The sequence below is a fragment of the Camelus dromedarius genome, chromosome 31 (genome assembly GCF_036321535.1).
Source record: "Camelus dromedarius isolate mCamDro1 chromosome 31, mCamDro1.pat, whole genome shotgun sequence".
NCBI classification, from domain to species: Eukaryota; Metazoa; Chordata; class Mammalia; order Artiodactyla; family Camelidae; genus Camelus; species Camelus dromedarius.
This window is the reverse complement of record NC_087466.1, coordinates 3782304-3798402: the sequence shown is the minus strand read 5'-3', so window position 1 is coordinate 3798402 and position 16099 is coordinate 3782304. Positions and strand designations below refer to the sequence as shown.

Here is a 16099-nt window from a genome sequence, read left to right as displayed (position 1 = left end):
ATAGCACAGGGAACTATGTGCAATATCTTGTAACAACTTTTAATGAAAAAGAATATGAAAACGAATGTGTGTATGTATACGCATGCCTGGGACACTGTGCTGTACACCACAAAGTGACACATTGTAACTGACTGTACTTCAATTAAAAAAAAAGCCTATGGTTACTCTTCCAATAGAACCAAAGTAATAAAACATCAATTCTATCTGAAATAAAAATAAATAAGAGTAGCTGGTGGATAAGATAAAGTGATGGGAGCTGGAGGGGATTGGAGGGATCTGGGCCTGAGCTGGGAGGGGAAGCAGTGGGGCGGCAGAAGGGCCCAGCTGGGGTGTCAGCCCTCTTCTGCAGCCTCCCTGACCTCCATTGGCCCCATTGAGGCCACAAGAGGGCAGTGAGGGCCAAGCTTTGGGGAAGGTTCTCCTGTGGTTTCCCTGCCTTGGATGAAGTCCCACAGCTGCTGCCTCCTGAGCCCCCTCAGGGAGAGTTTGGGGTGCATGGTACCCATCAGTTCTGCCCTTCACTAGAAACACCAGTAAGTGTCCCCAGGGCCTCCTCAGAGCACCACAGAGACAAGGGACACAGAGACAAGGGGACCATCCTGCTGATGAGGTCAGATGGGGTGAGGGGTGGACACACACAGCTTTCTTTTAGGGCCGGGAAAAGAATTTGATTATAATTAACCACAGCTTTTTGGGACGCTGTCCTCATCTTCAACTCACAAAAAACAAGGTGTTTTTGGGGGGATTATTAGCGAACGACATCTGGACTCCTGTATATGTCCTCAGGGACATCCAAGGCTGGCTCTTTGTTCAGGGCACTGTAATGGACAGCATGTCCTGACTGAGAGAACATATCCAAGAATTTTAATCCTCTCAAGTTAGCTTCTACATTAGGGATAAAGAAATGTCTAGAATCAAGTCCAGGTCAGGGGGTGGGGAAGCAGGGACAGGAGCAGATTTGCATGGAGGCCCCGCCCTCTTCTGCAGCAGGGGGAGGGGATAAGAGAGGTCTGGGGGACAAGGACCAGGGTTGGGGGCTCAGAAGGCAGTGCTCTGGGGCATCTCCACCATGGCCTGGGCTCTGCTCCTTGTCACCCTCCTCACTCAGGGCACAGGTGAGGCTCAGGGAAGGGACATGGGGACATCTGGCTGATCCTTTGTGTCTACATCCTCAGGGTGACCTGGGGCCCAGCCCTGAACTGACCCTAGTGTGTTTTTGCTCTTTTCAGGGTCCTGGGCTCAGTCTGCCCTGACTCAGCCTCCCTTGGTGTCTGGGACTCCGGAACAGATGGTCACCATCTCCTGTGCTGGAGCCAGCAGTGATGTTGGGTATGGAAACTATGTCTCCTGGTACCAACAGCTCCCAGGAACGGCTCCCAAACTACTGATCTATGATGTCAGTAGTCGGTCCTCAGGGATCCCTAATCACTTCTCTGGCTCCAAGTCTGGCAACATGGCCTCCCTGACCATCTCTGGGCTCCAGTCTGAGGACGAGGCTGATTATTACTGTGCCTCATATGGAAGCAGCTACAATGTGCACAGTGGTCCATATTCATGGGGAAGTGAGACCAACACCTGCCCTGAGCTCACAGGCTCTCTCCTTCCTCAAAAGATGCTTCCACGCCCTGAGCAGCAGGCTTATGCAGCTTGGCCATGAATTGTCTGGGCACCTCTCTCCTCCTACAGTGAAGGTGACAAGAAACATACACCTTGCATTATTCCCTTGGGAGGGTAATTGCTTCCTTTTCCCAGGAGGCATGGGTCCCAAACAGGCCACTCTTTTCAGGTCTTCATCAGCAGTGTGATGGTTAGTGGTCCCTGTCTACCTGCCTGGGGTAAGAGGTGCCTGTGCTGCTGCAAAAACACCATGGCTCGATGTGTCTGTGAGGCTGTTTCTAGAGGAGATTAGCACTGGAATCCATTTCTTAGTCAAGAAGATCACTGGTGCCAACGGCGGTGGGCAGGGTCCCTGAGTGGAGGGTCTGAATAGAACAAAAAGGTGGGGGAAGGGGCGTGTGCTCCCTCCACATCATCAGAGACGTCGTCTTCTCCTGACCTGGGACACTGGCACTGCTGGGTCTTCAGCTGTTGAACTCAGACCAGGACTTACATCACTGGACCCCGAGTCACAGGACTCTGGACTCAAACTGAATTAAATCACTGACTTTCAGGGTTCTCCAGCCCTCTCCAGGGGGCCCCTCCCCTCCCAAGTGCAAGGTTACAATCAAAGCCAGCAGAGTCCCAGCGGCCATCAGAACAGTCTGCCAGGCACAGATCAGTGACCCTGGCTTGGTGATTGAGGTATTCCTAGGGGTGAAATAGGCAGGAAGCAGGCTAAACGCTTACTTGAGCTTGTAGGATAAGAAGGTGTAGGTCCAGTGAGCAAAAGTTTAACTCAAATCACAAAAAGAGAGTCACAGCTCCTCAGTCAGTGGATTCCCAGCCTGGAGCCAGTTTACAGACCCAGACCCCCATGAAGGAAAGGGAGGCTCCGTCCCCTGGAGGAGGAGCTCCGGTGCATCACTGAGAATTCATACTGTTGATCTTTCTCCCGGGCTTCCCCAAAAGCACCAACAGCCTTTATTGGGGTAACTGTGTGTTGGAGAAAATGAAATAATCAGACTTTTCAGGGACTACTGGTCCCCGGCTGTGAACTGACATTGGTACTGGGACCCCCAAACCGCATCGTGGCCCTCCAGTGAGAGTCGGGGCTTCTGGAGATCAGCAGAACTGTGAATGGTGTTTTATCTTGGGTCTGTCTCAAAGTGGCTCGGGTGGGTCCCTGAATCCATCCTGTGGTCATTTCTCCAGTTTCAGAATATAGTTACCATGTGGCCTGAACTGCCCGCCATGAACTGGGTGCCATCTGCCCCACTGAACTTTACTGCCAGGTTCCCCCGGCAAAGAGCGCAGCACAAGTGGGCAGCCGCGTCACTGCGGCCCTGCTCGGGGCGTCCTCCAGGGACACGGTGAGAGGACACCCTCCGTGGGCAGCACTTCTGGCAGCGCACCTGGTTGCAACTTTTGGGAGGAGAAATGGCGAAGCGTGCGATTATACACCGATTCATGGGTTTGGCTGGATGGTCAGGGACTTGGAAGAAACATGATAGGAGAGTTGGTCAAAAAATTAAATTGCGGAAAGATACACTCCAGGTGGGCAAAAAAAATTAAAAAGAAGTGAACATATTTGTGTCCAGTGTAAACAGTCACCAACGGGTGACCTGAGTGGAGGAGGGACTTTTGTAATAAAGGGCCAGGATGACTCACTCTGCAGGTCCCAGGCAGCATCTTTCCCAGCCTTCTCTGTCTTCATCCCATGGCCTCATGAACAGGTGTTAATGGTGACCGGGCCAGAAATTAGGCAAGGACTCAGCAACGTGGGCCACCACAAACCAAGATTGACCCGACAGTCCAAACAGGTCTGCTCATAGCCCAGAACCTTCGGGAATGAAAGTTTGAGTCACCGCCCCCACCCCAAGGTCAAGAATCATGACCATCTGAGACGCTTGCGGAAGGCAAAGGAAACGCAGCCCGAGCAGCAGAAGGAGGGGGCTGTGGATCCCAGCTGTGCCTGCGGGACCGGCCACGGACGTGAGGGCTGCAGGCGTCAGGAGTGTCTCCTCTTTACTTCATTATGAGTGTGTGTGTCTGTGTGTGTGTGTATACACATAGTATGCAAACAGCTTTGTTTTCCTTCCTCTCTCATCTCCTTATCACGTGACTGGAAGTCACCAGCACTTTTCAGGGAGTCCCTGGCTCCATTTAGGGTTCAAATCTCCCAGAGGCAAATAATCTCCAGAGATTTATTGGTGCCTCAGCCGCCCAAATCCCTGCAGCTGGCTGATCCATCTCACAATGTGAGGGCCACCAGCTAATCACATCAACACATCTAAAATACCCAACCCAGCCCCATGGAGGAGGGTCACATCCCCCGACTCCGTCTTCCCTTGGTCGCTCCCCGAAGGATTGGGAAAAGACTTACTAAATAGACATCCAGCCCAGAGCAATGAATCCCAGGTCCACATAAATAACCAGACTTTGGGGTGAATCCAAAAGGGAGTCTCCAAATGACCACACGCTTTCCCTTTATGTCAGAATGTGCCAGAAGACATGGACAGTATTTGATAGTGAGCTACTGGCTGGACTCGAGGACTTCTAAGCTCAGGTAGAGCGTAAACTTGAGATATTTCACTTAGAGGTTTTCAAGAAAGAACCCAGGGAGTCGGAGGCCCAAACCTGAGTCCTTCAGGCCTGAAGTCTCTTTGGAGAAAGGAGATGTGCGAGAAGCAGGGGGCGCTGGGGGGCCACGTCTGTGTCTGTGGGTAACTGGCCCAGCTGTGACTCTTTTCAACAGACACCGTTTGCACTTCCCATCAGTGTCACAGTACAGCCCTCCGCAGCTGGGATGACCCTCACACCCAGGGAGGGTGGGTGACAGAAGAAGGGACACAGAAATAAAGCCCTCAGCATGCCATGCTTCCATGCACCCTTCATCTGGCAGGTGCTCCCCCCGCTGGGTCTCAGCCCTGGGGGCAAGCAGAAAGCTGGGTGGGGGATTTGCCTGAGGGCCGCCTATCACGGAAGTGATGGAGAAGAGCAGAGGTAAGGCTGGGGGAGACCCAGTGATGCCACCACACAGTGGGGACGATGCCCGTGGGGAAAGCAGGACAGAGAATGAAAGGTCCACAGGTCAGCCTACGATGAGCTGGTACACTGAAGACAGGTCGCCTGCGGTGGGGAGCTGTGCATAAGAAACTGGCAAACAACCGCTTCTCTATCCGAAGTGCTGACCTTAACTCGGTCACCAGTATCACGCTTTACCAGGTGTGGGTGCTGTAAATCACAGTCACCATTAAAAGCACCTGTTCTGTTTCCAAATACCTCCCCAACCACATAGTAGACACCCAGTTATACCAAAGGCTTTGCCTTTATCTGAAACGAGGTCCAGGGAGGAACTGGGTTGGTATCTGGACTGTCACCGACTGATCATTCATTGGCTGAATGTGTCTCTCCTTCATGGAAAGAAAGAACAGCCTGACAGCCTCACAATGCCTGGCTTTGCTCACCAAGCCAGTGTCCAAAGTCCTAGAGGTGCAATGAAAGAGGATCTGGGTGACCTGCAAAGATAGTGACCTTCCCAGGGGAAGACCATGTCCCAGGAGAGTATTCAAATTAGCATGTGACAGCCTGGACAAGGGGCACAAGAACTCCTGCTATGCACAGAATCCTAGAGACTGCACAGAAGATTTAAACACGTCCTGTGTGGGCTGTTTGAAGAAGAAGAGGTGGAACATTCCTGCAGGCACACTCCTGCCTGGTGTGAGAGCTGATGTCCGATTTGGAGGCTGGAGACCACACAGGGAAAAAGTCATGTTCAGGAAGTATTGGTAAATATAATTAGAATGTTAAATGTCCAGGAAACTTGTCACACTAAGGACCTTGCACCATCAGCAGATAATCGTCTATGCACCAGATCCACGAGTGATTCCAGGAATCCTCCAGGGTAAAGTTTGGAGGCCAGGGCTGATTCCCTGCCCTGGAGCTGCTTGGAGGAAATGGGGGATATAGTCTGTCCTCCTGAGTCACATGTCCTGAGGCCACAACTGCTTTGGATCAAATTTCAGCCCCAGAGGAGAAGGGCATTTGCATAAACACTAACTACTTGCAGCCCCAAAGGTTCTAAAGGGGAATAAGAGGGAACTTGAGGAGCCCAGCCCTGCTGTCACGTCTCAGAGGCAGAGCTCAAGGCACCTCCACCATGGCCTGGACCCCCCTCCTGCTACCCCTCCTCTCTCTCTGCACAGGTGCTGCCCCCATGGCTCAGACCCCAGGGTACCCAGGGATCAGCCTGGCCCTGAATGTCAGCTCAGCACAGGGGATGCTTCAGGGTGCGTGGTCGTAGGGGATGAGACCCTGGTCCCCACCCTCACCCTCTTCTCATCTCCTGCAGGTTCTGTGGCCTCTTCTGCACTGACTCAGCCCTCTGCGGTCTCCGTGTCCTTGGGACAGACGGCCAGGATCACCTGCCAAGGAGGCATTTTAGGAAGCAGTTATGCTTACTGGTACCAGCAGAAGCCAGGCCAGGCCCCTGTGCTGGTCATCTATGGTGATGACAGCAGGCCCTCAGGGATCCCTGAGCGGTTCTCTGGCTCCAGATCGGGGGGCACAGCCACCCTGACCATCAGCGGGGCCCAGGCCGAGGACGAGGCTGACTATTACTGTCAGTCATATGACAGCAGTAGTTATGATCACAGTGACACAGGCAGATGGGGAAGTGGGACACAAACCCCCTCCCTGTCTGTGTCACCCAAGAGACAATTCCTATCTGGTTATGAAATTGCACAGATGATAAGATGTGGCAGGAAGGATGCTCAAGCAATGGTTATCCTCCTCCTCCACTTGTTCATGAGGGCAGAGGAATGACAGCCTATGTTCACTACAGACTAGGGAGATATGTTTTAAAAACCCAACTTAAACTTAAACCTCTAGGAATGAAAACCACTGTGAGATGCAATTACACTGCATGAGAAGGACAATGTTTTCCACAGCAATGAAAAGCTTAGTGATCATCAACATAGAACCGTGGGAAAGACACAAAACCAGAGAGGGAAACAAACTTTGAAAAATGAACAAACAGAGCATCACATGTTGTAGGAAAATTTCCACAAGCCTAATACAGGTGCATTGGAATCTCAGAGTCAGAAAATATGTCAGGGAGGTGGAAAGAAAAAATATTTGAAGAAATACTGGTTAAAAATATTCTGATTTCAATGGAACCTAGGAACCCACAGATCTAGGAAGCTCCACAAACTCCAAGCACAAGAAACACAAAGGAAACAACAACACACACTGACGTCGAGTCCTTAGAAGCCGTGTCAAATAGACACTCACAACAGCAGACGCAGAGAAAGGACACGTTCTCCCCAGAGGAAGGAGCACCGTGAGTTGAGGACCTCCCTCCTTCGAGACCACCGGACACAAGCAGACACTGCAGCCGTCTCTTTAGAATCAAAAAGCAAAAACAAACCAACACAACAGCAACAGAAGATGCCGTGTCCACTCTGAACTCTACTCACTGGAAATATCTGTCCAAATGGAAGGCAGAAGACAACATTCTCAGACCCCCAAATAGAGACTCAATCACCAGCAGAGCCTCAGAGCCTGAAATGGCCAAGGGCCCCTCTCACCCGGATAGAAATAGGAATCCACACAAAGAAATGGGAAGGTCAGATACGTGGCCACGTGCACAAAGAGAGAAGCTCTGCCTCATATCACAATCTCTTAAAGAAATCTCTAGAGCAGAAAAGAATAACAGTGTACAACACGGTCTGCAATGTGTAGTGAGGCAAACACACGCTCGTGTAGCTCAAAGTTCTGAGAGGAAGAGGGACACGTGGTGACGTGTCTGTGCCCTGCGTGAGAAGCGGCGTAATATCTGGGCAAGTTTGGCATGTCCAGTGGGCCTGGTAGCCAACGTTTAAATAGCACCAACTTAAACAACAGTTTCAGCCAATCAGCCATAAAAGAAGTGAACATGAAATCATAAAAAATATTCAGTTAATTAAAAATAAAGAAAAAGCAAAGTAGCAATGAGGAAGACATGGGACAAAAAGTAAAGAAGAAGCAAGATGAGACATTTTCACAGAAATGTATTATGAATCCTGTCTATGGTAACTGGGGGAAATCCCACAATTAAAAGGCAGACACGGGCAGATTGAATTTTACAGCAAGACCCGTGGAAATGGCCCTGCACGGCCAGAGTGGCCTCCCAGCCCACAGACCCTCCGGCTCTAACCCGGGCACAGCCCCCTGCCCTCCCCAACAGGCAGGCTGAAGGGGGCTCCTTATGATGATCAGGGCTCTCCCTTCTGCACCGGGACCCTCCGTAACCCCTGACATCGTTCCTTGATCTCCATTTCCAAACTTTCTTCAGATTCTTGACATAGAACCATAGGAAAGGGATGAAATCACAGAGGGAAAAGAAAACCATTAGAAATGATGGATAGAAGGAAAAACATACAATCACATAGCACGTCGCCTTGGAATTAGCGTTGTTCACTCTGCATAATCCCCTGTAGATGCACCCAAACTGCCCTGTGCGCTCAGCATCCGGTCCTTTTCATGGCTGAGTACTGGTCCATGGTTCCGGTCCAAACGTCTGAGACCCAGTCAGCCACCCACTGAAGGACGTCGGCACTGCTCTCAGCCGGGGCTGGTCCGCACTCAGGATCTGTGGACTAATGCGTCTAATTTCCCTGTGACCATAAGTTCTCACTTCTTTAAAATAAATGCTCAGGTGTGCATGGCCGGGGTGTATGGTGACCTCAAGGTAAATTCTTTAAGAAGCTGCGAATTCTTTCGGAGACATTCTGCACACAGTGCATTCAGCTCACACTTCCCTTAGTCATGTATGTGCGACTAAGTTTCTCTACATCTTTGCCAGCATTTGGGTTTGTCTGGATTTTATCGTGGCCCCTCTGATAGGTGAGAAGCGATACCTCACTGTGGTGTCTTCTGCATTTCCCTCCTGGCTGATAAGGGAGGGCTGTTCACAAGCTCATTATCACCTCGCTGTCCTCTTCCACAAACTGTTTCTTCTAGTCCACTGGCCATTCTCTAAGTGAAATAGTCTTGTCATTTTTTTCTTTTTACTGGTTACATTTCAGCGTGTTTATATATTCTGTCCACTAGTCGTTCACTGGATATGTGTTTTGCAAGGTTTTCGTTCAGTCTGTTATTTCTGTTTTTTTTCATCCCCCTTAGAGAGTTTGCAAACAAAAGATGTTGATACTGATGGGGTTCAATGTTTTCATCTTTCTTTTTCGAATCATGTTATTTGGCATCACCAAACAATTCTTGCTTAACCCTAGAGCCAAACAAATCATCTAACTTTTTCTTCTAAAATAAATGGATATATTTTTAGAAAAGACTTCCTGAAAGGTACATGAGCAATTTCACTTTGTCCAGTGAAGAAATTCTGGCCTCTCAGAGAAGCGTGGTGACCATTGTCCCCGCAGCACATGCTTCAAGCACTGCCCAGCTGCCGCTGCGATGCCCGCAGCACTAGACAGGATGACGGTGTCACCCAGGCCCAGAGGGGAAGCCCAGGTGCAGACTGAGGTGTGTGTGTACCTGCTGGGGGCAGGGGGCAGCAGTTACTCACTCAGCACCAGAGAGACCTCTGGGACCTGGGCTCTGGCCTGGGAGTGGGGTTCTCACTGACAACCTCTGTTGAGCCCAGCTGCTCTCTCTGCTCAGCAGGGAGCTGGTCACCAGGGCCACAGGGCCAGGAAGTAGATTTGCATGAGGATGTCCCTTGTGAGGATAAGAGAGGCCCCGAGACCCCACCCCCAGCTGTGGGCTCAGAGGCAGAGCTCAGGGCGCCTCAACCATGGCCTGGACTCCCCTCCTGCTGCCCCTCCTCTCTCTCTGCACAGGTGCTGTCCCCAGGGCTCAGACCCCAGGGTACCCAGGGATCAGCCTGGCCCTGAACATCAGCTCAGCACAGGGGATGCTGTGGGGTGCGTGGTCCTAGAGATTCAGACACACATCCCCACCCTCACTCTCTTGTCATCTCCTGCAGGTTCTGTGGCCTCTTCTGCAGTGGCTCAGCCCTCTGCGGTGTCCGTGTCCTTGGGACAGACGGCCAGTATCACCTGCCAATTTGGCAGCTTAGGAAGCTATTATGCTCACTGGCTCCAGCAGAAGCCAGGCCAGGCCCCTGTGCTGGTCATCTATAATGATAACAGCAGGCCCTCAGGGATCCCTGAGCGATTCTCTGGCTCCAGGTCGGGGGACACAGCCACCCTGACCATCAGCGGGGCCCAGGCCGAGGACGAGGCCGACTATTACTGTCAGGTGTGGGACAGCAGTGGTTATAATGCTCACAGTGACACAGGCAGATGGGGAAGTGGGACATAAAATCCCCTCCATCTGTGTTACCCTCTCCTCCAGCCCCTAGAGGCTTATGGACAAAGCAGTGACAGGTCTGGCCCGGTTCCCCCAGATCTGAGCTCCCAGGCTGCCCTCCCGCCACCCTCCTGGCTGCTCTGCACACGGTGGATCAGAGGTGGATTTCTGCCTGGCAGGATGGGGCTGTCATGGTTTTTCTGTGCCTAAGGTGTGTGTAGTGTGTGGAGGGCCTGAGTGGAGACAGACAGAGGGACGTCCAGGGAGGCAGGAGAACCCTAAATCACAAGTAAGTCTTAGCTCTCAGTGAAATGGGATTATTGTCGTGTCTCTGAGTGGAAGCATTTCCCCTTCAGAACTAAGACCCCAGGCCAGCAGGGTGGAGGTCAGGTGACAGGGAGCAAATGTCCTCAGCAGGTCCCAGGGATGATATGGGTGGAGCCCTCCCACCCCCTCACCTTGAATCCTGGCCCCGTGAATCCTGGTGATGGAAGGAGCATCATATATTGTGCACAGATTTAGAGCATATCTCATACCTGGAGGGCATTACCCACCCCCACACGGTGTTGGCACTTTGCTGGCAGAGTGACCGGCTATTCCATCGGCTGTTGGTCCATCACTAAGGCAGCAGCCTTGGGATGTTGGGGAAAGAGGTGGGACCGGTGAAGCCCAGGAGCCTGGGCCCATGGCAGCCCCTCTTCTGATGTGGAATGAGCTCACGGTCAGAAGCCCCGTGAGGAAACTCAGAATTCTATGAGTCCGGGGAGAACAGCTGGGGCAGAAGCACTGCAGTCAGAGAGGGCAACTCCCAGTCTGCAGCAAAGTTCTGTCAGTAAGAGCAGGGCTCCCCCTTCCACGCTGGAAGAGGTCTGATGTCATCCACTCACCACCGAGTCTCTGGCAGATTCCCGAGGGAAGGTTGTCCCACGGGAGCCGTGCTGGTCTCTGCTGTTGGCAGGCTGGTGACAGAAGTGGCCGTGGGCAAGTCGGCTGTAGACAGTGGATCCATCCTGACTAGCCCGTGGCTGATCCTCCCCTTCCCATGGGGTCGCCGGGTCATGGAGATGGTTGAAGGGAGAGGTGGACTGCTGTCCACAGAGACGGTCCTCAAGTCCACATGGTTATTAATACCACTTCCTTTTCAGGACACATGTTGCTAAGCATTTCATGGGACACAAAGAACTGAATCTCCGGGTCCCTTTGTGGGGGTTCTACTTATAACTTTTCCTTGTATTCCTGCCACGTCTCTGATGGTTCAGCCAAACTCTGAGTCTCAGCCCATAAATTAGCACACAGCCTCCTGCAGCCACCTCTGTGTCCAGGCTAAGTGGACCAGGTAACCTGCTCCAATGGTCAATCATCTATCCAGGAGAATTCTCCACCACTGCTGTCCTTCAGGGATGTCCTCAATGGGGGCGGAAGACCAATGGCTAACTCATATCAACCGGAAACCTCTCCAAACCCGCCTGAAGGGTTTTCCTCTGCAACACTGGTCATAGGCATCTCCCCACCAGGCCAGAGGTGCAGGTTTCTGGAGAAAAGACATTGAAGCAGGTTTTGGGCTCAGCGGTGTTTGGTTCGCTTCCTCAGGCAGCTCCCCAGGGGCTTCAGGACCTGAGGGGGCCTGACTTCATATCAACCTCCTCTACTTGAGGACAGAGAGCTACTGCGCATGCCCACCCATGACCCGGCTACTCAGGCCTTGCCTGGTCCCCGTAGGTGTGTCTGGTCCAAGGGGACGTAGGGGCTCACAGTCACAATATAGATTCCACTGGGGCTCAGTAGCTGCAAAAGTCTTTCTCACATGGGGTGCTGTGTTGACACAGATGAATGACAACCGCTAGGCTGCCCTGTCTTTCAGCTCCAGGGACACCAGGATCATCGGCCAACACCAACGGTCTCTGTCACATGATCCGATTAACTCCATTGGTCCCACGGGACTCTGTGGACCAAACCCAACTCCACATTGGTGGTAAAACAGAACTACTTGTCTCCTGCCAAACCAAGGATCCCGTCGCACACAGTCTTGGTACCAGGCGCCAGCACTGGGGCAAAGGTCAGCCCTGGAAGAGAGAGACCTGAGAATAGCCATCGTCTGACTTTCAGGTGAACAGAGAAGATGAGACATGGGAATAATGTTGGGGGGGCCTCTCTCCTTTGTCCCAGACCCAAGAGTGTCCACTAGGATACCCCACCATCTAGATGGAAACTTGAAGGCCAGGTCTGTGTCTTGTCCACACTGACTTGCAGGAAGGATTATCTGCTAGAAGAAAGTGGATCTGAAGTAATGTTGGGTGGGTGGGTGTCGTCCTGTCTCTGACTTTGGAGCATTAGCTACCTCTGCCCTTGTTTGGCTTTGCACCAACAGCCAGCACCACCAAAAGTCAGTGCCTGTGTCATGTGTCCCCCAAGACCAAGCCCAGAACCAGACGCATTAACTTCCCGTGACCCCAGAGATCTGTGCAGTGATGTTGCTGGGGTCCGGCCGTCTCCCCCTGCAAATGAGCCTGCTCATATGTTCATAGCGAGCCTCAGCCCCTCATGCCTGGTCTGAGGCAGGCAGGGGCCACGCAGAGATGAGCACGACAGGCCCTGGGGCCCGCCATCCCTGCTTGGGGAGTCACACCTGAGCAGTGGTTCTGAATCTGCACCAGGACAGAGGACGCCCTGAGCCTCCAGCAATATGCAGAGCAGCCGCCAGGGGGCAGCAGAGTCACTCGGCAAATTCACCTGCAGTGGGCGTGTCCTGTGCATCAGGGGATCCACATGCAGGGGGTATGTAACCACCACCTCACACTGGAGGTCAGGTGTCCTTCTACAGTGTCACCTTCGCTCTCAAATACACATTTTCTGTCTCCGAGTGTCCCAGTCCGGCTCTTACAGGTGGTGCCAATTTCCTGGCCCCACCCCCATGTCCGGCCCACGTATACCCTGCTAAAAGGCATCACTGTCCACAACCAGTCCTCCCTGTGATCTCACATCCCCTCCTCCCCTGCGCTCAGAGCCCAGGTCCTCCAGACGCAGCTGCTCCTGCTCCCTGGAGGCTCCCCCACCATCCCCAACCTGTCCCTCCACTCCCCCCTCACAGAAGAGGGAGGGGACCACATTTCCCCACTTCCCGATTCCCTGGACCTGACACACAGCAGTCACTCAACAAACTCTTCTGGATCTACAACATAATTATGTTTATGGCTTATATATTTTCCGCAGCAATGGAAGGAATGTTGATTGTGATAACCATTCGCTGGCAGAGCTGTTAAACACTGAGCCACCGCTCACTCTCCTACAGAGCAAAAAGTTCTTTCAGCTCCCGGTCAGTTGCTGCCCCGGATGCAAAATACGGACACTGAGGACAGCATGCAGCCTGCCCCAGCAGCTCACAGCCAAGGGCAGACACAGAGCATGATGGCTCTGGAACAATCCATGTACTTTGTCAAAGCACGAATTTTACCCCCTCTCTGGAGCCCAGGAGCTGTGATCAGGGGTAGGACCCTGCACCTGTCTAAGCCTCACAGTGTCACCTACAGATGGGTTGAAATAGAACAGATTCATCTCTGGGCTCTCAGTGGCCGTGCCGTCCAGGAGTGAGTCCAGGGCACAGTGAGGGTTGGACATGTCCCCAGACTCTGGGACCAGCAGGCAGAGGAGGAGCCCCTGTGCTGAGGGCGCAGACTCAGGGCCCGCCCCTCCCTCTCTGGGTCCCTTGGGACTGGGACTGAGCCCTTCTCTGAAACCACAGAGCCCCTCAGGCCTCCCCCTGGATGCTGGCTGGTTTGCATACCCAGCAGCTCTCTCTCCAGCAAGGGGATAAGAGAGGCCTGGGGGGAGACCTGCCCAGCTTTGCCCTCGGGGAGCAGAATCGGGGCACCTCCACCATGGCCTGGATGCCTCTACTCCTCGGCCTCCTGGCTCGCTGCACAGGTGCTGCCTCTAGGATCACATCCACACCCGCCCAGGGCTGGGGACAAGCCTGGCTCTGACTGAGCTCAGAAGGGAGCTGCCAGTGGGGGAAGGTGGCTGGTGGTCCTGCTGCAGGATGAGGGGCTGGAAGGGATGACATCCCACACTGCTTAGTGCTGTGTGAGCCCCGAGGGGCTGCACCTGCCAGAGAAAGGGGGGCAGGTTTCTCATTTGTTCACGGACTCCATCCACCCACCATGCCCGTGGGTCACTGGGGGTGAGACTGATGGAAGGGGCCTCTGGGGGCCCAGGGAACCCCTGGGGCCCAATGCAGGTCAGCTGCTGGGGTCTCCTGGGAAAACGTCCTTCATCTTCCAGCCCAGGTGTGCTTTCTCTCCTGCAGCCTCTGTCGCCTCCTACGAACTGACTCAGTCACCCTCGGTGTCAGTGAATCCGGGACAGATGGACTGCCAAGATAATCTGTGTTGGGGACAACATTGGAAGTAAAAGTGCTTACTGGTACCAGAAGAAGACAGGCCGGGCCCCTGTGCTGGTCATATATGGTGATAACAGCCAGGCCTTAGGCATCCCGGACTAGTTCTCAGGCTCCAACTCAGGGAACACAGCCACCCTGACCATCAGCAGGGCCCAGGCCAAGGGCGAGGCTGATCATTACTGTCAGGTGTGGGACAGCAGTAGTGATAATGCTCACACTGACACAGGCAGATCGGGAATTGGACACAAACCCCCTCCATCTGTGTCACCCTCTCCTCCAGCCCCAGGAGGCCTGTGGACAAAGCAGTGACAGGTCTGGCCCAGTTCCGCCAGATCTGAGCTCCCAGGCTGCACTCCGCCCACCCCCGCCCTCCAGGCAGCTCTTCACATGCTGGATCAGGGGTGAAACATTGCCTGGCTGCATCAGTGTGTCCTGGGGTTGTCTCAATCGGCCATGAATAGGGGACAGAGGTCCTGAATGGAAGGACAGTCAGTGGGACACATCTGACCAGTGGTAATTACCTCAGCATCTCCTTTTGTGGTCACCAGATTATCCAGCATCAGACTCAGAATCTGCTTGCTCATCTGAGCCACTGAACAGGCAGAAAATTTCATGCACACCCAGACCACTGGGTCCACGGCGAGCAGCTGTGTTGACCAAAGTAACCCTCACCCTGGGCCCTGACCTCACCGGGTCACATGGGATTTCATGGCTGCATCCTGCACCTTAGCGGGGCCCCCAGTGACAGTGGGATGACAAGGAGAGTCCAGGAGCTCCCTATAGCCTGACTGAGGCAGGAGGGGTGGGGTGACTGGTCTCCCGGGGATGGATGGACAGGGTGGGAGGGGAGCAGAAGTAGAGAGGGTCCTGGGGTTCAGTCCAGCAGGGACCTCTGTCACCCAAGTCTGGCTGCACTCTCAGGGGACACAGGGTCATTGCATCACATCCCCCCACTCCGGGAAAGGGTTGTTCTCTCCAAGGGTTTGCAGTGTCTTTGTCCCAAACATGCCCCTGCATGTCCTCTCGTGTGGCACGTCCTGTCCCCTAACACTGGAGGGAAGGGGAAAACTGGAAGGGAACAAACCCACCGCCATGTGGGTCCCAGCATTTCCACACCCCTGGTGTCTGTGCTGCTAAGAACTGTAAGAAAGTCTGAAGGAGTCTCTGAAAGACAAAGGGACAGACTGCAGGGAGTAAGGACACAGATGGAAAAGTGGGACCAATGAAGTCTACTCCTTCTGTGCTTAAGATTTAGACCAGCCAGGGAGGGGGCTGCCAAGAGCCAAGGTCTGAGAGAGATGGTCAGTTTGGCCTGGCAGGGACAGCCTTGAAGGCCAGGGTCCGTCTCTGCCCACACCTGCTCCCTCCCTCCTTCCCTGTTCTGAGGAAAGTGTCCTCTGCTTTCTCTGGACTTGCTGTTCACAAACTGTAAGTGAGACTTTTCCCTTGGGAATATTCTTCCACTGTTTCTTTTTTCTTTTTTAAGTTATAATTTACATACACTAAAAATCACAATTTTTTGAAACACTTCTATGAGTATTTATAAATGCATGTAGAGATGTAAGCATCCCACCACTGCAGCAGACAGCAGCTCAGTCATTCCCATAATTTCCCCGGGCGCCTTTGGAGTCGTCACTTCCTCCAGCCCCACCTCTGGGACTGTTGGTCTGCTGTCTGTCCCTACAGTTGGGTCCTGGTCACAACATCATGAAATGCAATACACAAGGGAGCCCTTCGATTCTGGCTTCTTTCACCCAGTGGGATGCACCTGAGATCTGTCTGTGTTGTTTTCGG

General features: G+C 53.1%; 1 protein-coding gene across 8 annotated transcripts in view; it reads left to right on the top strand.

The window, feature by feature from the left end:
• The window catches only part of LOC116149951 (immunoglobulin lambda variable 1-40), a 269579-nt gene that overhangs the window by 105589 nt on the left and 147891 nt on the right, over positions 1-16099 (top strand). The window contains exons 1-2 of one of the 8 annotated variants that reach the window (XM_064481421.1): positions 5661-5804; positions 5951-6243. The exons of 4 other annotated variants lie outside the window; for them this stretch is intronic. In XM_064481421.1, the coding sequence (XP_064337491.1) occupies positions 5759-5804; positions 5951-6243 (339 nt within the window). In that variant the 5' untranslated portion in view covers positions 5661-5758. Of the gene's footprint in view, positions 1-1054; positions 1116-5660; positions 5805-5950; positions 6248-9376; positions 9438-9583; positions 9886-16099 lie in introns of those variants that run through there. 3 more of the 8 variants (XM_064481418.1, XM_064481417.1, XM_064481411.1) reach the window with 3 other exon arrangements.